The 24,224-nt window shown below is 44.5% G+C and overlaps 1 protein-coding gene across 2 annotated transcripts; it reads left to right on the plus strand.

Annotated features, from left to right (window-relative positions):
* Positions 1–13,018: 13,018 nt before the first annotated feature.
* Positions 13,019–22,749, plus strand: HNRNPU (heterogeneous nuclear ribonucleoprotein U; the record flags this gene model as incomplete). Of its 2 annotated transcripts, none has more annotated exons than XM_080699457.1 (14): positions 13,019–13,694; positions 14,317–14,428; positions 14,512–14,585; positions 16,461–16,600; positions 16,916–17,015; positions 18,115–18,227; positions 18,665–18,928; positions 19,587–19,706; positions 20,412–20,540; positions 20,639–20,807; positions 21,089–21,343; positions 21,618–21,802; positions 22,199–22,270; positions 22,696–22,749. In XM_080699457.1, 14 exons carry the CDS (start codon positions 13,019–13,021, stop codon positions 22,747–22,749), a joined length of 2,463 nt encoding a protein of 820 aa, XP_080555583.1. The 2 variants fall into 2 exon arrangements, with proteins under 2 accessions (XP_080555583.1, XP_080555584.1); XM_080699458.1 differs by having other exon boundaries at positions 13,019–13,637.
* Positions 22,750–24,224: the final 1,475 nt, after the last annotated feature.

The raw sequence follows: 24,224 nt of genomic DNA on the forward strand, positions 1-24,224 counted from the left end.
GATTTCTTGTTTTGTTTTGTTTTCATGTTTTATTTTGAGACAAGAATCTAACTGTGCTGCCCAGTCTGGGTTCAAACCTGCCATCCTCCTGTCTCAGCCTCCTGATGATATTACAGATATGAGCCAGTACACCTGGCTTCATCTTGGTTAAGAGATAGAGGATTGTGCCGGGCGTGGTGGCGCACGCTTGTAATCCCCGCGCTTGGGAGGCAGAGTCAGGAGGATCGCGCAGGTTCGAAGCCAGCCGCGCGCGCTGGCTTAGGAGACCCTGTTTCCAAATAAAAATGTAAAAATGGGTCTGAGAGTGGAGCCCGGAGGTAGAAGGGCTTCCAGGAACCCCAGTACCACCAAAAAAAAAAAAAAAAAAAAAAAAAGAGAGAGAGAGAGAGAGAGGATTATTGCTAGATAGATGGCTTGCATCACTGAAATGTTCATTTTGTCAAAAGAAGGAAGAAGGGGCTGGTTATGGTGGCCACCTGTTGTCCCGGCCACTCAGTAGGCTGAGGAAAGATTGCTTGAGCCCAAGACTTCAAGGCCAGCATGGGGGTGAGGGAAAGAAGCAAGAGGAAAATCACAATAGAAAAATCTAACCAGATGCCGGGCGTGGTGCTACATACCTGTAATCCCAGTCCTTGGGAGGCCGAGACAGGAGGGTTGCAGATTAGAGGCCAGCCTCAGCAAGTAGTAAGGCCCTTAGCAACTTAGTGACACCCTGTTTAAAAGGGCTGCCAGTGTAGCTCGGAGTTAGAATGCCTCTGGGTTCAATCCCCAATACCGAAATAAAATAAAATAGCAGAAAAGAACAAATGAAATTGGTTAAACAAAACAGGAAAAGACAGAAGAGTGGATGAGAGGTAGCCATCTGCTTTGTGACTGCAGAAATCAGAGGAAGCAGGCACTTCCCAGAGGAGTTAGCAGCACCAGGGAGAGGAGGCTGGGGTATCTGGAGCCCTGGAAGGCCTAGGGGGCCTGCCCTGCTGCGTGGCTGGGATGGCCCTGGCTGGGCGTGTGTGAGATTTCTGGCCACCTCCCGTCCTCCCGTCTCCTCAAAGCCAGGAGAAAACTCCTACCCCTCCACCACCCCTGTCCTGCCTCGGCCCAGGGATCCAGAGCTTGGTCCCTGGAGCAGTTAACTATAGAAATTCAGACTCAGGGGCAACTAACATTCCGGATCGCTGAGGGCAAGCAGGAGCTGTGTGACCGTGTACCTGGATCCGCTCACCCTGTTCCCAGGGGCCACCCTCAGGGCCTGCGACAGCCCCACCGCACCTCAGTAGAATGAGTCTTTTTTTTTTTTTTGGTGGTACTGGGGGTGGAACCCAGAGGCTTTCTACCTCTGGGCTATACTCCCAGATGCTTTTTTTTTTTTTTTGGAAACAGGGTCTCACTAAGTTGCTGAGAGCCTCACTAAGTAGCTGAGGCTGGCTTCAAACCTGTGCGATCCTCCTGTCTCAGCCTCCCAAGCGTGGGGATTACAAGCGTGAGCCACCATGCCTGGCTTTTTTTTTTTTTTTTAATACTAGGGATGGAATGGAACTCAGGGGCATTTCACCCCACAGCTACACTCTCAGCCCTATTTTTTATTTTTATTTTGAAATAGGGTCTTACTAGGTTGCTGAGAGTCTCACTACTTGATGAGGCTGTCCTCAAACCTGTGATCCTCTTTTCTCAGCCTCCCAGTAATAGGATTAGTGGCAGTACTGGGGAGTAAACTCAGGGACATTCTACCTCTGAGCTACACCACCAGCCCTATTTTTTAGTGTGTGTGTGTGTGTGTGTGTCTGTGTGTGGTACTGGAGATGGAACCCAGGTACATTCTATTTCTGATCTACATTCCCCAGCCCTATTTTTTATTCTTTATTTTGAAACAGAGTCTCACTGAGTTGCAAAGAACCTCATTAAGCAGCTGAAGCTGGCTGCGAACCCAGATCTTCCTGTCTCAGCCTCCCAAATACTGGAATTAGTAGGGTGTGCCACCACGCCCAGCTCTGAAATACTGAAGAAAGTGAAGGCAATGAAGAAAATGGATAAAAAAAACTTGCAGAAATCAATGAAATTGGTATGTTCAGAGAAGATAAAATGACAGAATTTTTTGCTTTGTTTTTTATTTTATTTTATTTTTCGTGGTACTGGGGGTGGAACCCAGAGGCTTTCTACCTCTGGGCTATACTCCCAGACCTATTTTATATTTTATTTGGAAACAGGGTCTCACATAGTTGCTGAGAGCCTCACTAAGTAGCTGATGCTGGCTTCTGTGCCGGTATCTGAAAATTGCTGTTATTAATTCCCAAAATGTAAAAAGTATTCAGAGCCTAGGTGCTGTGCAGCACTCAGGCAGCGAGGGGGCAGCAGCTGTTACCATGCAGAGTTCCCCTCTGTCTTTGCCCTTCGTTCTAATGATTAACCGATAGTAAAAACCTCAGAGTATATTGAAGCCTTTAGCCCTAAAACTATACAGAGGCCATCAGGGCCTCTCCTCTGTAACCTGGCCTGGGTATAGGAAAGGTAAACTTGTGTGTGGTTTTAAAACACCCTAGTCGATGAGCAACCAATACTGCCCAATACAATAGAGCCGAGGGCCAGGTAGATTCTTGCCTTGCACTTAGTACGTGCACTGTCCCGAGTCAAAGAGGCACCACCTGGCTAAGGAATAAGTAACTAACTCATTGCCTTGGTAACGCTGATGTGGAAGATACCAATACAAAATTTACTTAAAGGTTGGGGTTCCAAAAAGGGGCCAGAGTTCCATTTTTGGGCTCTCCAGCGTGCAGGTCAGCACCCTGCTTTTCTTTCTCTTCTCAATTTCCTACTGATTTTGTAATAAAGACTTGTTAAACCTGCACTGAGCTGCCTATTAGTTTTTTCTATTCAACAAACTTTAGTTAAATAAGAAAAAGAACCCCCACAATTATTATTATTATTATTATTATTTTTTTTTTGGTGGTACTGGGGATGGAACCCAGAGGCTTTCTACCTCCAGGATACACTCCCAGACCTATTTTATATTTTATTTGGAAACAGAGTCTCTTAAACCAGCTGAGGCTGGCTTCGAATCTGTGCGATCCTCCCGTCTCAGCCTCCCAAGCGCGGGGATTACAAGTGTGCGCCCCCACGCCCAGCTAACCCCCACCATTTAAGCTGTAACAGCTCCAAACCTGAGATTCTTCCCAAGTACTGGAATTACAAGCGTGTGCCACCATGTCTGACTTTATTCTTCATTTTGAAACGGAGTCTCATTGAGTTAGAACCTCACTAAATAGCTGAAGCTGGCCATGAACCATGATTCTCTGGTCTCAGCCTCCCAAATGCTGAGATTATAAGGCTGAAATTTAGCAAGACCCTCTGCAATTTAGTGAGACACTGTTTCAAAAAAAACCTTTTTTTTTTTGGTGATAATGGGTATTGAACCAAGAGGCAGTCAATCTTTGAGCTACATCCCCAATACAGTTTTATGCACCATGCGCCACCAGCCTGGCTCCTCAGCCCTAATTTTACATTCTTTATTTTGAAACAGGGTCTCATAAATTTCAGAGACCCTCATTAAGAAACTGAGGCTGGCCGCAAACCTGGGATCTTCTTTCTCAGCCTCCCAAATACTGAGATAACAAAAGTGGGCTGCCGTGCGTGGTGGCACACGCTTGTAATCCCAGCGCTTGGGAAGCGGAGACAGGAGGATCGTGCGGGTTCGAACCAGCCGTGCTGGCTTAATAGACCCTGTTTCCAAATAAAAAACTATAAAAATAGGTCTGGGAGTGTAGCCTGGAGATAGAAGGGTTTCCAGGAACCCCAGTACCACCAAATAATAATAATAATAATAATAATAATAATAATAAATAATAATAATAAAATAAAAATAAATAAACGAGACAATTCCCATAACATAAAAAGGGCAACAAAAGAGAAAAAGGTTTTAATACTAAAGGACTGATCCAGGTACTCTAGTCAGCACCAAATAGGAATTTAAAAATTAGAATGGAGACAGGCATGGTGGCACACACCTGTTATCCCAGTACTTGGGAGGCTAGAACAAGGATCCCAGGGTCAAAGACAGCCTCAGCAACACAGTGAGACTCTTAGTAACCGAGTGAGACTCTGTTTTGAAACAAAAATAAAAAATGGTTGGGGACAGGGGTGTAGCTGAGATGTAGAATGCCCCTAATTCCATCTACAGTACCACAAAAAGAAGAAAGAAAGAAGGAAAGAAAGAAAGAATGAATGAATGAATTAGAATGGGGAGAAGAGCCAGGTATGGTGTCACACCTTTGTAATCACAGTTTTTAGGATGCTAAAATTTAGCAAGACCCTTTGCAATTTAGTGAGACACACTGTTTCAAAAAACAGTCTATCTTTGAGCTACATCTTCACTCCCGTTTTATTTTTTATTTGGAAACAGGATCTCACTAGGTTGATAAGTCTCACTATTTGCTGAGACTGTCCTAGAACCTGGGATTACAGGCATGGGCCACTACATTGGGGTCAAAATAAAAAAATTTTTAAAAGGGCTGGAAATAGAACTGGGTGTGGTGGCTCATGCTTATGATTCCAGTACTTGGAGGCTGAGACAGGAAGATCCAGGTTTGTGGTCAGCCTCAGCTACTTAGTGAGGCCCTTAAAACTTTGGTGAGATCCTGTCTAAAAAAAAAGCCGGGCGTGGTGGCCCACACTTGTAATCCCCGCGCTTGGGAGGCTGAGACTGGGGGATTTCACAGGTTCGAAGCCAGCCTCAGCTACTTAGTGAGGCTCTCAGCAACTTAGTGAGACCCTGTTTCCAAATAAAGTATAAAATAGGGCTAGGGGTGTAGCTCGGAGGTAGAAAAGCCCCTGAGTTCCAACCCAAGTACTGCTAAATAAATAAATAAATAAATAGAATAAGCCGGGTGTGGTGGCGCACGATTTTAATCCCAGCATTTAGGAAGCTAAGACAGGAGGATCGCGGTTCGTGGACACCCTCAGCTACTTAGTGAGGCCTTCTGCAAGTTAGTAAGACCCTGTTTCAAAATAAAGTATAAAAATAGGTCTGAGAGTATAGCCCAGAGGTAGAAAAGCCTCTGGGTTCCACCCCCCAGTACCACACACACACACACACACACACACACACAAGGAATATAAAGAAATAAGGCTGAGGGTGTAGCTTGGAAGTAGAATGCCCCTGGGTTCCACCCCCAGTACCGCAAAAAAAAAAAAAAAAGAAGCCGGGCATGGGGGCGCATGCTTGTAATCCCAGCATTCAGGAGGCTGAGACTGGAGGACTGTGGTGTGTGGACAGCCTCAGCTACTTAGTGAGGCCCTCTGCAACTCAGTGAGACTAGGTTTCAAAATAAAGAATAAAAAATAGGGCAGGAGGTGTAGCTCAGAGTTTGAATGCCCCTGGGTTCCACCCCCAAACCCGCAAAAAAAAAAAAAAAAAAAGAAAAGAAAAAGAATAAAAAAATCGGGCTGGGGGTGTAACTTGAAGGTAGAATGCCTCTGAGTTCAATCCCCAGCACCACGTGCGCTTACACACACACACACACACACACACACACACACACACACACACACACGGGCTGGGAGCCAGGCCTGATGGTACAGACCTGTAATCCCAGGACTTGGGAGGTTGAGACAGGAGGATTGCACATTCACTGCCAGCCTCATCAAGTAGTGAGGCTCTCAGCAGCCGAGTGAGAGCCTGTCTCAAAATAAATATAAAACTAGGTTAGGGTTAGCCGGGCGTGGTGGCGCACGCTTGTAATCCCCGCACTTGGGAGGCAGAGACAGGAGGATCGCTCTGGTTCAAAGCCAGCTTCGCAGGTTTAAGAGACCCTTTTTCCAAATAAAAATATAAAATAGGTCTGGAGTGTAGCCTGGAGGTAGAAGGGTTTCCAGGAAGCCCAGTACCACCAAAATAATAATAATAATAATAATAATAATAATAATAATAATATAAATAATAAAATTTAAATAAAAAATTAAATAAAACTAGGTTAGGGTTATAGCTCTGAGGTAGAATGCCCTTGGATTCAACCCCCAGGATGGGGGGGTGGGGAGGGAGGGAGGGAGGGGGGGCACACTGAGTCTGCCAGGCGGAGCGCAAGCCTACCACCTGACTGCCTTCTCTCGCTACGTGTTCCCTCATGTCTTCATGTCTTCCCCAGGGGCAGGGAGGTAAATTCCCTCGGTTCCTTCTGGATCGGCATAAATTCTGTTTACAGAGTGCTTAATTAGCTCGCCTAGGTGATATTAGCCATCACAATTTGAGAATTTGCTGCAAACTCGCCTGCCATGGGACCCCTGGGATCCCGGGTATGTCCGTGGTAAAGGACCAAGTGAAGGTCCATGATGCACCCGTAGCAGCCCACAGCACCTTCCAGCTGGAGTGCCGCCGGCGCTGGGCACTGAGCAGCCCCAGGTGACACGAGGTGACACCGGACGCCACAGAAAAGAAACTGTCAGACTCGGTCCTGGGGGCATTCTACCTCTGAGCTACACTCCCAGCCCTATTTTTTCCTTTTTTTTGCAGAACTGGGGGTTGAACCAGAGGCATTCTACCTCTAGCTACACCCTCAGTCCTATTTTATTTTTATTTTGAAACAGGGTCTCACTAGGTTAATGAGAGTCTCACTACTTGCTGGGCTGTCCTCGAACCTGTGATCCTCCTGTCTCAGCCTCCCACCTCCTGAGTCCTAGCACTACAGGTGTGTACCACCACACCTGGCTCAATTATACTGTTACTCTGTCAGTGATTATATGTTTGGGCACTGCCCCCACCTAGTGTTTGCTTGTTTGCTTTTTGGTACTGGTGGTTGAATTTAGGGGCATTCTACCTCTAAGCTACACCCACAGCCCTATTTTATTTTATTTTTTATTTTGAAACAAGTCCTCACTAAATTGTGGAGGCCTTGCTAAGTTTCTGAGGCTGGCTGCAAACCTGTGATCTCCTATCTTATCCTCCAAGTACCAGGATTACAGGCCTGAGTCACAACACTCTACCACATATAGTTATTTAGATTTAAATTAAGTTGGGCATGTGGGAATATGCTTGTAATCCCAGTACTTGGGAGACAGAGACAAGAGGATCACAGGTTCACAGCCAGCCTCAGCTTCTTAGGCCCTCTGCAAGTTAGTAAAGACCCTCTTTCCAAAAACAAAATAAAAAGAGCTGGGGTTGTAGCTTGGAGGGAGAATGCCCCTGGGTTCAATCCCCAGCACCATAAATAAATAGATAGATAGGTAAACAAATAGTAAATGAGTGGGCTGGACTGAGAGAGGGAAGGTCACTTCAGGTAGTAGTAACAGCATCTGCAAATGCACTCAGGGGTAGAATTTTATTTATTTTATTTTATAGTGGTACTGGAGGGTCGAATCCAGTGTTTTTGTTGTTCTTGTTGGTTTGTATGTTGTTGTTGTTTTTTTTTATGGTACTGGGCTGGGGGTGGAACCCAGGGCCTTTCTACCTCTGGGCTATCCTCCCAGACCTATTTTTATATTTTATTTGGAAACAGGGTCTCACTAAGTAGCTGAGAGCCTCACTAAATATCTGAGGCTGGCTTTGAACCTGTGCGATCCTCCTGTCTCAGCCTCCCAAGCACTGGGATTACAAGCATGCGCCCCCAGGCCTGGCTTTGTTGTTGTTGTTGTTGTTTTTTGTTTTTGTTTTTTTGATGTAGCAGGGATTGAACCCAGGGACATTCTACCTCTGAGCTACACCTCCAACCCTATTTTTTCTACCATGCCCAGCTTATTTATTATTTTGAAACAGGGTCTCACAAAGTTCCAGAGGGCATCACTAAGTAGCTAAGGCTGCTCGCAAACCTGTGATTCTGTCTCAGCCTTTCAGATAGTGAGATTATAAGCATGTGCCAACATGCCTGGCAAACCCAGTGGTACTCTACCTTTGAACTACACCCACAGCCAGCCCTTCCTTCCTTCCTTCCTTCCTTCCTTCCTTCCTTCCTTCCTTCCTTCCTTTCTTTCTTTTTTTCTTTCTTTCTTTTTCTCCTTCCTTCCTTCCTTCCTTCCTTCCTTCCTTCTTTCTGTACTAGGGATGGGACCCAGGGGCATTCTACCTCCAAGCTATACCCCAGCCCTATTTTTTATTCTTTATTTTGAAACAGGGTCTCACTATGTTGCAGAAGGCCTCACTGAGTAGCTGAGGCTGCAGGGAAGCTGTGATCCTCCTGTTCAGCCTCCCAAGTCCTGGGGTTACAGGCACATCCGTGCACCACCAGGCTGGCTTTTTGTTGTTTGGAAACAGTGTCTCACTAAGTGGTAGAGGATCTCCCTAAGTAGCTGAGGCTGGCCGCAAACCTGGGGTCCTCCTGTCTCAGCCTCCTAAGCAGTAGGATTACAAGCATGTGCCTCCCCACCCAGCCTATTTTTCTTTTTTGTAGTGCTGGGAATGGAACCCGGGGGCATTCTACTTCTGAGCTACACCCTCAGCCCTGTCTGTGACCCTCCTCTTGCAGCCTCCCAAGTTCTAGCACTACAGGTCTGTACCTACCATCATGCCTGGCTCAACCACACTGATAATGTGTTAGTGATTATATGTTTGTGTACTCCCCCTACCTGAGTTTGGTTTTGTTTGTTTGTTTGTTTTTTGGTTCTGGTAATTGAACCCAGGGGTATTCTACCTCTGAGCTACACCCACAGTCCTATTTTTTTTTTTTTTTAAGCAAGGTCCTGGTTGATGAGAAACTCAGTACTTGCTGAGGCGTTCCTCAAACCTGCAATTCTCCTGTCTCCGCCTCCCAAGTGCTAGGATTACAGCATATGCCACACCTGGCTCCCTGCCTATTTAATTTTTATTTTTTTAATTTAATTAAATTAATTTATTTTTTTCTTGGTGGTACTGGGGTTTCTGGAAACCCTTCTATCTCCGGGCTACACTCCCAGACCTATTTTTATACTTTTTTATTTGGAAATAGGGTCTCTTAAACCAGCACACGCAGCTGGCTTTGAACCTGCGCCATCCTCCTGTCTCCGCCTCCCAAGCGCAGGGAATACAAGTGTGTGCCACCACGCCCGGCTAATTTTTTTTTTTTTTTTAAAAACAGGGTCTCACAGCCGGACATGGTGGCACAAGCTCGTAATTCCAGCGCTTGTGAGGCGGAGACAGGAGGATCATACGGGTTCGAAGCCAGCCTCAGCTATTTAGTGAGGCTTTCAGCAAATTAGTGAGACCCTGTTTCCAAATTAAAAAACAAAAAACAACAAAAAAACCCAGGGTCTCACTAAGCTGTTGAAGTCCTCCCTAAATTTTTTGTTTTTCTTTTGTGGGTCTGGGGATGGAACCCAGGGGCATTCTACCTCTGAGCTACACCCTGCCTTATTTTTTATTCTTTATTTTGAAATCGGGTCTCACTAAGTTGCAAAGGACCTTGCTAAGTAGCTGAAGCTGTCCGCGAACCACGATCCTCTTGCCTCAGCCTCCGAATGCTGGGATTATAAGCATGAGCTACCACGCCCGGCTCCTAAATTGTTGAGGCTGGCCTCAAAGCTGTCATCCTTCTGTCTCAGCCTCCCAAGTACTGGGATTCCAGGCATGTGCCACCACACCCAGCATTTGACTGGTATTCAGTGTGAATGGGTTATAGACTTGCAAGGGTAGAATGGGTACAGTGAAACAAAGGCGGATTAAGTTGTTGAGGCTGGCCTGGAGCCATTGCTGTTCCAGTCTCAGCCTCTCAAATACTGAGATTACATGTGTAAACCATCACCCTGGCTAAGAAGCAGAAGCAGATTAAGAAACTGAAGCTTCAACTTCTGATTTTTTATTTTTGTTGTTGTTTTGCAATACTGGGGATGGAACCCAGGGGGCATTCTACCTCTGATCTACACTCTCAGACATTTTTTTTTTTTTTTTTTTTTTTTTTTTTTTTTGTGGTACTGGGGTTCCTGGAAGCCCTTCTACCTCTGGGCTACACTCCCAGACCTATTTTATATTTTTATTTGGAAACAGGGTCTCTTAAGCCAGCAAGGCTGTCTCCGAACCAGCACGATCCTCCTGTCTCCGCCTTCCAAGCGCCAGGATCACAAGCGTGCCATGCCCGGCTTTTTTTTTTTTAATTTTAAAACACGTTTTCACTAAATTGCTGAGGCTAGCCTGGAATCCATGATTCTTCTCAGTCTCCCAAGTATTTGGGATTACAAACCTGTGCTACCATGGCTGGTGTGAACTTTGTTTTTGTAGTTTCATTTTTTTATCCAGCTAAGTGAAAAATGTTTTCATGTCACTTATATTTAAAAATGTAATGTCTAAGGACACTTGTACATTTTATTATTTATTTATTTTTTGTGGTACTGGGAGTGGAGCCCAGAGGCTTTCTACCTCTAGACTATACTCTGACCTATTTTTTATTTATTTTTTATTTTGGTGGTACTGGGGGTGGAACCCAGAGGCTTTCTACCTCCGGGCTATACTCCCAGACCCATTTTATATTTTATTTGGAAACAGGGTCTCACTAAGTTGCTGAGAGCCTCACTAAGTAGCTGAGGCTGGCTTTGAACCTGTGCCATCCTCTTGTCTCAGCCTCCCAAGCGCGGGGATTACAAGCGTGCGCCACCACGCCCGGCTTGATTTTTTTTTTTTTTTTTTTTTTTTTGGTACTGGGGTTCCTGGAAGCCCTTCTACCTCTGGGCTACACTCCCAGACCTATTTTTATATTTTTATTTGGAAACAGGGTCTCCTAAGCCAGCGCGCGTGGCTGGCTTCGAACCTGCACGATCCTCCTGTCTCTGCCTCCCAAGCGCGGGGATTACAAGCGTGCGCCACCACGCCCGGCTTGACCTATTTTTTAAAAAAATATTTTATTTGTCTCACTAAGTTGCTGAAAGCCTAAGTAGCTGAGGCTGGCTTCGAACCTGCATGATCCTCCTGTCTCAGCCTCCCAAGTCTGGGGATTACAAGCCTGTGCCACCACACCCGGCTCCATACTTGTACATTTAAAGAACAATCATAATAATTATATTTAACTCTGATTCATTGAGGGCTTATCTTTGTGTGTGTGTGTGTGTGTGTGTGGTACTGGGGGTAGAACCCAAGGGGTCATCTACCTCCAAGCTACACGCCCTAGTCCTATTTTATTTTTTATTTGGAAATAGGGTCTAAGTTGTAAAGGGCCTAAGGTGCGGAGTCTGACTTCGAACTTGTGATCCTCCTGTCTCAGCCTCTCAAGTACTGGGATCACAGGCTTGCACCAGCACACCTGGATTACTTGGTCTTTGAACACATTAATCCCTCACAAGGATGTGGGGGGGGTGCGGGGGGGGGGGCAAGGGGAATTTGAACCCAGAGGCATTCTACTTCTGAGTTATACCCTCAGCCCTATTTTATTTTTGAAACAGCTTCTAAATTGTGGGAGGCCTCACTAAATTGCTGAGTCTGGCCTCCAACTTGCAATCATCTTGTTTCTGCCTCCCAAATACTGGGATTACAGCTGTGCTGCCAGGCTGATTTAATTGACTAATATATTTTATTTTAGTTTTTTGCTGGACGTGGCACATGCCTGCAATCCCAGTACGTGGGAGGCTGAGACAGAAGGATTGCAGGTTTGAAGGCAGCCTCAGCAATTTAGCGAGTTCCTCAGAAATTTATCAAGTCCCTGTTTCAAAATAAAAATTAAAAGCCGGTCGTGGTGGCGCACGCTTGTAATCCCAGCATTCCGGAGGCTGAGACCTGGTTCGCGGACAGCCTCAGGTACTTAGTGAGACCCTCTGCAACTCAGTGAGACCCGGCTTCAAAATAAAGAATAAAAAATAGGGCAGGCGGTGCAGCTCGGAGGCCAAAACAAAAGACCTTGGGTTCCATCCCCAGACCCGCAAAAAATAAAATAATATAAAATAGGGTTGGGGATGTAGCTCAGAAGTGGAATGTCTTCGAGTTCAATTCCAGTACCTCCACTCCCCAAAATCAGCTAAATCCTATCAGCCAATGGGAGAAGTTTGACATTTCTATACTTGCGATTTCCAATGAGAGTGGGATATGGTATTATGGTGCCTGCGAGAGCAACTGGCTAGTCACTGAGCAGATTCTCTGAGGGTTACAGGTTAACCTCCATCACAAATAAAAATCAAGGCACCCTTACCTTAAACTTTAAGAACACAGCACGCCGTTTATTTATTAAGGAGAAAGCTTAAACTTGTCAAATATAATAGTGAATTTCGTTTTGAGAGCGATACATTTTTTTTAAACTAAATCGCAGCCTTTTATTTTCGTGAGCTTTTAGGGTTTCGGCCTGTTTTGGTCAAGAGCATTTCTACAAGAACAGGGAGAGAATGGAGTGCCCGATGTAGCTGGGCTTCACCCTCCTGTGGGCTGCCGCCTCCTGAGCGGGTCCAAAGCCGGAAGAGTGAGTCTCAGGGAGGTTTGGTTGTGGTGGGTGGAAGCTGGCTCCGCGGCCGTCGGGAGCTCGGCGGCCCGGGCCGCTGCAGACAAAGGCCGGCGGTGCCCGCGCCTTCCCCGCACCCCGACGCGAGGCCGGGCTGGCGAGGACCACAGCGGGCCTCAGGCCGGCGACTCCCCGCCGGCGCTCGCGGCCCGTTCGCGCTCTACAGGTCAAAAGTGGGCTCTCGAGCGAGATTTAACGAGCTGCAGAAACGCACAAGAAGGCCGATCTAAGATGGAAGGGAAGGAGGAGGGCGCGGGCTGAAACGCCAAGCCGCGGACCGCAGGCGTCTGGGCCCCGGCGGCCTCGGCCGCGGACGCGCGGGCGCGGCGGGCCGCGGGGCGGGAGGGCGGCCGCGCAGGGCCGGGCGGGGCGGGGCCGCGCGCGTGCGCGCTCCCGCGGGCCCGCGCAGCCGCCGTCACGCCGGGGGCGGGGCCGCTATATTACGTGCGCGGCGCCGCCCCGGCGAGAGGACGTTGCGTGCTCGCTCGCGCCAGGCGAGTCTCCGCGTCTCCCTCGCGAACTCGGTGAAAGGAATTGGCGCCGTGCGAGCGCAGGCGGGTCCGCTCTGCAGCACGCAGCCATCTCCAGCCGCAGCCGCCGCCCGGCCAGCAGCGAGCGAGGTCGAGCCAGAGCGCGGGGAAGCGGGCCTCACCATGAGTTCGTCGCCCGTTAATGTGAAGAAGCTCAAGGTGTCGGAGCTGAAGGAGGAGCTCAAGAAGCGGCGCCTGTCCGACAAGGGCCTCAAGGCCGAGCTCATGGACCGGCTCCAGGCCGCGCTGGACGAGGAGGCGGGCGGCCGGCCCGCCGCCGAGCCCGGGAACGGCAGCCTCGACCTGGGCGGGGACGCGGCGGGGCGCGCGGGGGCCGGCCTCGAGCCCGAGGCGGCGGCGGGCGGCGACGAGGAGGAGGAGGAGGAGGAGGAGGGCATCGCCGCGCTGGACGGCGACCAGATGGAGCTCGGGGAGGAGAACGGCGCCGCGGGGGCGGCCGACGCGGGCGCCATGGAGGAGGAGGAGGCCGGCTCGGAGGACGAGAACGGCGACGACCAGGGCTTCCAGGAGGGGGAGGACGAGCTCGGCGACGAGGAGGAGGGCGCGGGCGACGAGAACGGGCACGGGGAGCAGCAGGCCCAACCGCCGGCCACGCCGCAGCCGCCGCCGCCGCAGCGCGGGGCCGCCAAGGAGGCGGCGGGCAAGAGCAGCGGCCCCACCTCGCTGTTCGCGGTGACGGTGGCGCCGCCCGGGGCGAGGCAGGGCCAGCAGCAGGCGGGAGGTAAGAAGAAGGCGGAAGGCGGCGGAGGCGGCGGTCGCCCCGGGGCTCCGGCGGCGGGTGAGTGCTGCGTGGTCGTTGCGCGGGCGGGGACCGTGCCCCAGCCCGCCGGAGCCCCGCGGGGGAGGGGGAGGGGCGGGCGGCGCTCGCGCGCGCGGCGGCACATGTCGGGGGGAGGGGAGGCCGCGGCCGGGCGGGCGCGCTTTGGCGGCTCGGCGCCGCGGTATTGTGCAAGGAGCGCAGGGGCTCGGCGTGACGTCACTTCCGGCGGGAGGAGCCGGGCGCGCGGAGCGGGCGGAAGATCAGTACAATGCGGCGGCGGCGGGGCGCGCGGGCGGTGGGGGAGGGGAGGGCGGGCGCCGCGCGGCCCCTCCCTTCCTGAACCCTCGGCGGCGTGCACGTGGGCTCCGGGCCGCAGCCGCGCTTTTTCTGGAACCGTCGAGTGGCGGGGCAAAATTAGCAAGGTCTTTGGGCTGCGTCACTACTTCGAGTCCGACTTAATCCTGATTGATTGTTCGAATCGATTTTTGGTTCCTTGGTTCAAAAGACTAAACTAACAGGCTGGAGAGCTTTTCTGAGCCTCGAACCCGAAAAGGTGGTGGGGACTTTTTGGTTGGTTGCGTTTTTTATATTTTCGTGGTTTCGTGCCGTGGCCTCTTAAAAGGGTCGTCTTGTGTTATAGGAGACGGCAAAACAGAACAGAAAGGCGGAGATAAAAAGAGAGGCGTTAAGAGACCTCGAGAAGATCATGGCCGAGGGTATTTTGAGTACATTGAAGAAAACAAGTACAGCAGGTACAGGATGCTAACCTAGTTTTGTTACCGTTCTTTCTGCGTTGATGGGAGAAGCTATATCAGGAGACAATTCTGTCTTTCAGAGCCAAGTCTCCTCAGCCACCTGTTGAAGAAGAAGACGAACACTTCGATGACACGGTGGTTTGTCTTGATACTTGTAAGTGAAGCTGGTTCTCCCCCTTTTTCTGTTAGCAAAGGCAGTGGTGTTTTTGGTTCCAAAACGTTAGAAAACTTAGGATGGTGTCTTTTAAAGGCAGGGAGATAATGGCTTATATTCAGACTCTGATCGTTAATATTTAGTATTGCTTGAGTTGCATTCATAATTTTATTGGGTCTAGCACTGATATTTTTATGATCTGAAATTTGTTCTTAGGGATGTAAAGTGAATGCCAACGTTTGACTAACAAACATGTAAAACGATAAAACTCTGCCTATCATTTGCCCTTAACGAAAAGGCTTCTGTTCTGCAATGCAGTCATTTCTTTTTTGTGTGGAATTAAGCTATTTGGAATAGTTAAATATTTTTAATGGTTTTTCCCATTGGCACACCAGTATATTTCCCTATTCTACAAGATTGTAATACTATTTCAATAACTGCTCTTCTGTTCTCAATTCCAGTTCAGTAGCTGCTGCTTTAACATAAGTTGATATCTTCCAAAGACCTGGGGCAGCAGCAGTGGGCTATCACTGAGCCACTAGCTTTCTTCAGCAGCGAATGGTATCAATGGCAGCGCTGTAAATACTACTTTACCCAGTTGGGTTGCAATTGAGTATGAGGAAGTATTGCAAACCTCTTAAGTGGGCCTTGGCTGTCAGGCTTCTACCTTTTGAACCATGAAAGTATTAACCTTGGTTGAGTGTTTGAGCACAACTCTTCTAAATGTGAGATGAATGGGACAAAGGGTAGACATAAATACTTAGAAAACGGTAGGTAAGATGTTAACCTGCTATTTGATGCGAGGAGTTGGAGCTTAGATCCTCATGTTTCCTTGTACAAAATGGACAGGATTGTAAATGTAAAACTTCATTTCTTAGTATTTTTTAGAAGTAGTTGATAGTTGGGTCTTCTTGGGGGGAATGGAAAGATAGTTGAAGATTTTATTTAGTTCATTGGTTTACATGTAAAATTGCTAGGAAGTGGCAGGGTGCTAAAGCAGTGATTAAAGAAGGCAAATTCTCTGTTAGGAAGTAGGTTTTTAGTACATATCACCTAAAAATGCCGATTTGTTGGGTGTGGTGATGTGTTGAAACAAAACTTGGTAAGTCCAGAATTCATACATATATATTTATGTCAGGTATTGAATTAAAGCTTATTTAAGGAGAAGCAAAAACTGTAGGTTTAATTTTCATCAAAGAACACAGCTTACTCATTTGATAGCTTTGTCAAGTGAGAACCCTGAGAAAATACATGTTAATGAGCTAGTGACCCAAAGGTTAAAGACGCTTTGGATTTGAATAATCCGGGAAGTGGTTAATCCTAGTTATTATAAAGGACACCTAAATGTTCTAAGCTCTAATGACCACGTACATAGGTTAAGGCTGATTCAGAAGATACGGGAAGGAATTTAGGACCTAGAATCCTGATGTTAAGTGACAAAGTGCACAGGATCCAACAGCTCATATTTCTATTTTAAAATACTTAGTCAACTTTTCCCTTCAATTTTATTGTGGCATTGGTTAATTCTACCTGGTTCTGGCATGCTTCACTTTGATTTCCCGTTATCCTCTACTGCTTGCCTCTAAATCAAGGTAAAGAGCAGAGCAGGTATGTATTGTCACTTTGTCTCCATTATTTTACATACTTAAAGCACACACTAAAACTTGGCTAGTTTAATAGGTAGTTCAAGTGGACAAAAGTGACTTAATTGGTGGGAGTGGGGCTTAAGCCGAATTCTAGAACATCAGCATGATATGAGCAATGTTACATGCAGCATTAAAGTATGTGCAAAACATTAATAACCAAGTTTTGTTTACATAGCAGAAATATTCAACATTGGTTTGTTAAAAATAACAGTATTTGATATAATTACAGATAATTGTGATCTACATTTTAAAATATCCAGAGACCGCCTCAGTGCTTCTTCCCTTACTATGGAGAGCTTTGCCTTTCTCTGGGCTGGAGGAAGGGCATCTTATGGTGTATCAAAAGGCAAAGTCTGTTTTGAAATGAAGGTAATGTGATTTTGTGGTTTTTTTAAGAACTTGTTATGTCCTTGAAGGCCACCAAGGAATTTTTAAACATATTAAGGATGACAGAATTGAGAAAATAACAAAATTAATGTTCTTTTGAGCTGGGCATGGTGGTGCACACTTGTAATCCCAGTATTTGGGAGACTGAGACAACAGGATCTCTGTTGGTGGACAGCCTCAGATCCTGTTTCAAAATAAAGAATAAAAAATAGGGCTGGGGTGTAGTTCAGAAATAAAGAGTTTTAAGGGTATACCTTCCTTGATTTGCAGTTAACTATTCAATGATTTAACTTCCAGGTAACAGAGAAGATCCCAGTAAGGCATTTATATACAAAAGATATTGACATACATGAAGTTCGAATTGGCTGGTCACTTACAACAAGTGGGATGTTGCTTGGTAAAGTTTCTATTTGAGTACCATGGTCTTAGTAATGTTTTAGGGTCTGATTTCAATATTTGAACTATCCTTAGGCATTCTGATTCTCTTTTTTTCCACTGTTAATATTTTACAAATGAGTAATACTAGCATGAAGTAGGCATAATTAAATATTAGATTTTGTTCTTCCTGTTTCTTTCTTTTTTTTTTTTTTTTAAAGGCAGTACTGGGGATGTAACCCCGGGCGCATTCTATCTCTGAGGTACACTCCCCAGCCCTATATTTTATTCTTCATTTTGAAACTGGGTTTTCACTAAGTTGCTGAGGCTGGCTACAAACCTGTGATCCTCATGTCTCAGTCTCCCAAGTACTGGAATTAAAAGTGTGAGCCACCACACCTGGCTGCTAGCTCTATCATTTTCTATATCTGGTATAAAGATAGACGAGTCAAAGATTATTAGCCTGATGTGGTGGCACACACCTGTAAATTCCAGTATTTGGGGAGGCAGAGACAGGAAGATCTCAGGTGTGAGGCCAGCCTTAGTGAGTTAGCAAAATCTTGTTTCAGAATCAAAGTTTGGGGAATTACAGTTGTATCTTGGAGGTACAATCCCCAGTACCAAAAAATACTTATGGCTATATGCACGCTACACCTTAAAATACTAAAAATGAAATAGATGGGTCCTTTGAACTATTTAAAGCATTGACTTAGCCGGGCGTGGTGGTGCATGCTTGTCCCCACGTTTGGGAGGCTGAGACAGGAGGATCGCGCAGGTTCGAAGCCAGCCTTAGCTGGCTTAAGAGACCCTGTTTCCAAATAAAATATAAAATAGGTCTGGGAGTGTAGGCCGGAGGTAGAAGGCCCCTGTGTTCCATTCCCAGTACCACACACACAAAAGGAGTGGTGGCATACACTTGTAACCCAAGTACTTGGGAGGCTGAGACAGGATTATTACAGGTTCACAGCTAGCCTCTGCTACTATTTAGATCCTCAGCAATTTATAACCTGTTTCAAAATAAGGAATAAATAGGGCTGTGGGGTATAGAAGGAAGAATTCCCCTGGGCTCATGACCCCGAGACTATACAGACAAACACTGACTATGGAACTTAATTTCTTAGGTGAAGAAGAATTTTCTTATGGGTATTCTCTAAAAGGAATAAAAACATGCAACTGTGAGACAGAAGATTATGGAGAGAAGTTTGATGAAAATGATGTTATTACATGTTTTGCTGTAAGTTAAAGCAAAAATTATATAAAAACAAATTTGCTACACTAAGGGATTTTTTTAAAATAAGATCTGTGAATGGCTTGGGCTGTATCTCAGTGGTAGAGCACTTACCCTAGCATGTGTGAGGTCTTGGATGCAATATGCAGTACTGCAAGGTTCATAAAGTCTGCCATTCGTATGGTCAATAAGACTTGTTAACCGCTAAACTGGAATTTTCCAAGAAGTAACTAAGGGGAGAGTATGATGTTGACCTGTTAAAGTCTATCATGTAGGACAATGTTATTTCTAATTCTGGGATGTATGTTTGTTGACCGTCAGAAAGATCTTAGCATTTAGTCAAAATACTTTTGCCCCTGGATAAGCTTACCTATTTGAATTTTGACACTTTAGAAAGCTTATAGGAAACATTCAAATTGGTAAATTACCTTTCTCTTTAACAGAACTTTGAAAATGATGAAGTAGAACTCTCCTATGCTAAGAATGGACAAGATCTTGGTGTCGCCTTCAAAATCAGTAAGGAAGTTCTGGCAGGCCGACCACTCTTCCCGCATGTTCTCTGCCACAACTGTGCAGTTGAATTTAATTTTGGTCAGAAGGAAAAGCCATATTTTCCGATACCTGAAGACTATACTTTTATCCAAAATGTCTCCTTAGAGGATCGAGTTAGAGGACCTAAGGGGCCTGAAGAGAAGAAAGATTGTGAAGTGAGTGATTTTTCATTGGACAAAAAATGCTTATAAAAATGAGATCAATGTTTTGTTTGCTTTGAAATAATATACTTCTGAACACAACCAGTGAGGTTTCTTAGTTATCGTTTCCCTTTATATGGAGCATTACATTTTCCCACAAATTACTTTGCTATCAAAAATGAAAATTTAGACTAGGCACAGTCACACCTGAAATCCCAGTACCTGGGAAGCTGAGATGGGGGATTGCAGGTTCTGGGCTGGCCTTAGTGACTTAAGCTCTCAGGAACTTAGTGAGAATATGTTTCCTAATAAATAAAATAGGGCTGGGTATAACTCAGATGTAGAATGCCCCTGGGTTCAATCCCAAGGGGGACTACAAAGGAAAAATAATATCATAGTTTCTTAGGCTGAGCATGGTGGCATGTGCCTGTAATTCCAGTAATTAGGGAAGGCAGAGACCCAGGAGCATTATAGATTCCAGGATAGCCTCAGCAAGACCTTATTTCAAAATCAAAAAGGGTTGAAGTACAAGGAGGAGGTTGAATGACCCTGGGCACCACCATCAAGTACCACCAAAACAAAAATTCTTAGGCTTCAAGGCATAGAGAATTACTAGCAGGGGACCTCTCAGATTTTAGTAGTATAAAATAATGTTTTTTTTTTTTCCATGTAGGTTGTGATGATGATTGGCTTGCCAGGAGCAGGGAAAACTACCTGGGTTACTAAACATGCAGCTGAAAATCCTGGCAAATATAATATTCTTGGGACAAATACTATTATGGATAAAATGATGGTAAGCAAAAAGGCCAAGAGACTGATGCCAGCATTTGAAAGAGGCCAGGAGTGGGGATGTAGATCAGTGGTAGAGAGACCCGTGCCTGCAAGGCTTTGTGTTTAATCCCAATACAGCATAGTTAATTAGTAAAGTAGAGCAGAAGATTATATATATATATATATATATATATATGTAACTTGTTTTCTCTATCATTTTAATTTTAAAGATAGAAGTTTGGGCAAAACTAAATTGAGCACTTAAAGTAAGCATTCTATCTCCAAGGTAGATTGCTTTCCATAAGCCGGGCTTAATTGTGTTTTTTATTTTATTTTATTTTATTTTTTTAGCATCTAGCAACTAAAGATAACTGCATGATAAAGTCATGATAGAGATCCCTATTGGTATTTGTAATAGGAAAAGACTTTAGATATTTAAAATGTTAGCTGCCTTTGGTGACACATCTGTAATCCCAGCATTTGGGAGGCTGAGACCAGAGGGTTGAGGTGCACAGAGCAGACAGTTGCTTAGGCCCTCTGCAACTTAGTGAAACCCTGTTTCAAAGTAAAGAATAATTAAAAAAAAAAAAAAGGGTAGGGGGTGTATCTGGAGGTCTAATGCCCCTGGGTTCCATCTCTAGACCCACAAAATGAAAGGTGTGTATATAAAGTGTTGCCTGCTTTCCATAAAGATCTAAGCCAGTATTAAAAGCATACCTTTTAATAGGTGGCCGGTTTTAAGAAGCAAATGGCAGATACTGGGAAACTGAATACATTGTTGCAGAGAGCCCCACAGTGTCTTGGAAAGTTTATTGAGATTGCTGCCCGCAAGAAGCGAAATTTTATTCTGGATCAGGTAAACTATAACTTTGAAATTGAAAACTGTTAATTGATAAAAATTCAATTTGGTATGGAGTCAGTGTTTTGAGGTGATTAATTTTTTTTCCCCCAAAGACAAATGTATCTGCTGCTGCCCAGAGAAGAAAGATGTGCCTGTTTGCAGGCTTCCAACGAAAAGCTGTTGTAGTTTGTCCAAAAGATGAAGACTATAAGCAGAGAACACAGAAGAAAGCAGAAGTAGAGGGGAAGGACCTACCAGAACATGCAGTCCTTAAAATGAAAGGCATGGAATTTAGTTTTACTACTACTGTCTTGAGTTTCTTTGTATGACGTATATTTGAAAAATTATAGCTTTGGTTGGGAGTAGTGCTGTTTTAAGAATTGCATTCACCCTTGGTATATGAGAGTGTTGGGTTCATTTATTTTCAGGAAAATTTTACTAAGCAATGAGTAGATAGCATAATCTGTTGAAAACTTTATGTTGTATAGGAATTTGAAAGTTTTAGGGTTTGTTAGGTATGTGTGTTAAAGTTCCTAACTTCATTTGACTTTTATTTCCTGCAGGAAACTTCACTCTGCCTGAGGTGGCTGAGTGCTTTGATGAAATAACCTATGTTGAACTTCAAAAGGAAGAAGCCCAAAAACTACTGGAGCAATATAAGGAAGAAAGCAAAAAGGCACTTCCACCCGAAAAGAAACAGAACACTGGCTCAAAGAAAAGCAATAAAAATAAGAGTGGCAAGAACCAGTTTAACAGAGGTGGTGGCCATAGAGGACGTGGAGGATTCAATATGCGTGGTGGAAACTTCAGGGGAGGAGGCAAGTTAATTTGTTTATTGAATTCAAGATGAAAAGAATGAAAATTCTACACCTTGGGTCTATAAGTTACTCTTAAGTTTGACATAGAGGTTCCTTTATTGACCTATTTGAGTCTAGCACAACTAGGATATGATTATATTAATGGTTAAAATTAAACATTACTTTTGTCTTTAAGCAGTATTTTTCACTAAAAGTAAGGAATGGGCTATAGCAGAACCCTCAACTATTTTAAGTAGATACAGGGCACAATTAATTAAACATCTCTTGTTCTCAGCTCCTGGGAATCGTGGTGGATATAACAGGAGGGGCAATATGCCACAGAGAGGTGGTGGCGGCGGCGGAAGTGGTGGCATTGGCTACCCATACCCTCGTGGGCCTGTTTTTCCTGGCCGAGGTGGCTATTCAAACAGAGGGAACTACAACAGAGGTGGAATGCCCAACAGAGGGAACTATAACCAGGTACTGATTAAGATTCCCTAGAAGCATAGATATGTATACTGTGAAAAATTGCCCTGCAGTAAGAAACTAAGGAATCTGCCATTAATGTAAGAAAATTGTATCATTATTTTAGGGTTCTACATTTTATCTGTAAATATATGGCTAATCAGAGCAAAAGTAAAATTGAGTCCATCAATTTAATTTTGCATTTCAGGTGCACCAAATAGCAACAAGTCAGGTGGATTTATAACATAAAACTCTTGAGAAATCATCAGAGGGGATGACCAGGATTTCTGCATTTCCCAAAGATTAATGTCTAGCATTTTGTCCTGTTATGCCCCCTGATGAGCCCATCGCAATAGACATAGTTAAGCCAATTGGGTTCAGAGCTCTTAAAATTTCTTTTCTTTTTCATAGAACTTCAGAGGACGAGGCAACAATCGTGGCTACAAAAATCAATCTCAGGGCTACAACCAGTGGCAGCAGGGTGTAAGTAATGATTGTGTGTTAATTGTTTTTTGAGTTTTTAAGAGTCAGTCTTGAAAAAAGGATCATGTCCAGGGATTGAAGTGTTTATAAACCTTAAGGCAAAGTGAGTTCTGTTGAGGTTGTAGCCATAAGTAGGTTGGAGTTTGGTTTAACTTACTATTTTAAATGAAGTAATATTTTAAACCATGTTTTTTGCTAGCTTTAAATTGTATAAACTAACCAAGTCATGTATTTCTTTTTGTAATATGTATTTGTAAATAATGGGATACTAAAACTAACTAAATTTGGTTTGCTAGAAATCAGAGGTATGACAAGTATAATTTGTTTCCAGCAGTTACTCTGAATTAGATTCATTGTCATTTCCTAAAAGCAATTTGAGTGGCTTATTGATGTTTTTTCTTTAAAAAAAAAATTTTCTCTTACAGCAATTCTGGGGTCAGAAGCCATGGAGTCAGCATTATCACCAAGGATATTATTGAATACCCAAATAAAACGAACTGATACATATTTCTCCAAAACCTTCACAAGAAGTCGACTGTTTTCTTTAGTAGGCTAACTTTTTAAACATTCCACAAGAGGAAGTGCCTGCGGGTTCCTTTTTTAGAAGCTTTGTGGGTTGATTTTTTTTCTTTTCTTTTTTGTACATTTTTAATTGCAGTTTTAAAGTGATTCGTAAGAGAACCTCAGCATTGTGCACGATAAGAGAATGTGTCAGTATTTCAGGGTTCTACATTTTATCTGTAAAATGTGACTTTTTTTTTATCACAACAAAAGTAAAATGTTGCTTTGTACCTGGTGTCTTTTATTAAGAATTTACTCCCCCATTTCTCTCAGAGAAAAACAGTCGGGAGTCATTGTCACAATATAATAGAAATGTTAGCAACCAGATTCATGTCAGGACTTAAGTGGTCCTCATGAATTGCATAAGACTCTGTACTGCTCATATTACACTCCATCCTCTCTGTAGTTCACTGGGTAGTAATGGAGGGGGTAAGCTACTAAATAGTTATTTCTGGCAAAAACTGGGGAGATTTTCTGTTGAAATAACAATGGAATTGGCATAATTGGGAATGAAGATAAAACTTGGAACCAAGATGGAGAAGATGGAGTGTATGTAGAAGGGCTGTTAAAATGTAACTCGGTTGCGTTATTTGTGGAGGCTCAAACTTGTGAAGGTTATATACCATAATTTTTCCATTTGTTCTGCATTTTGATTCTGAAAAGAAAGCTGGCTTTGCCCATTTCTTATTAAAAAAAACTTGTTGTAAATCCAGTTGTCTAATGGGATCTATATGAAGTTAGCTATGTCTGTATGCCCTTCTCCCACAAAATACTGTATAACTAGTGTGCTTGTAGTAGTTAACTCCACCATCTTTGTAAGCTAATTGAAATATTGTGAGTCACCCATTTATATCTTAATTTTTAATCATGTCAGTTCTTGAATGGGTATCTCCTTAGCCTGCTGATTTCTTTTTCTTTCTAAAGAAAGTGGGTGGAGAAATTAATTTAGAAGTTTGTTTGCAATAAAAAGAATTCATTTTACTCTCGTTTTGGGATTCTCGCCATCAAGGTTCAAAATCCCTTTATACAGCTCCCAAGAGGAGAAATTTAAAGTGTGTGCTTTCTGGACAGCTTATTCTTTGTACATGGAACATTTAGGTTTTAAAAACTTAAATGTGTATTGACTATAATATAACGTAAACTTGAATTTTCCCCTTCCCCTCCCCCCCAGACGGCTTAACATATTTACAGAGGGGAAAAGGTACTGGCTGGGAGAAGTTAATGCTCAATGTATCATCTGCAAAATGTTAATGGCTGTCCTCAGCTGATAATTTTTATTTACATATATATATATGTGAAACTCTGGGAACAGATGCTTTTAGAAGCCATCATGCAAGCCAGTCATTGATTTCACTACTACACAACACTGCTAACTTAACTATAGCTATGTTAA

Source organism: Muscardinus avellanarius (genome assembly GCF_963383645.1).
Source record: "Muscardinus avellanarius genome assembly, chromosome: 7".
Taxonomy (NCBI): domain Eukaryota; kingdom Metazoa; phylum Chordata; class Mammalia; order Rodentia; family Gliridae; genus Muscardinus; species Muscardinus avellanarius.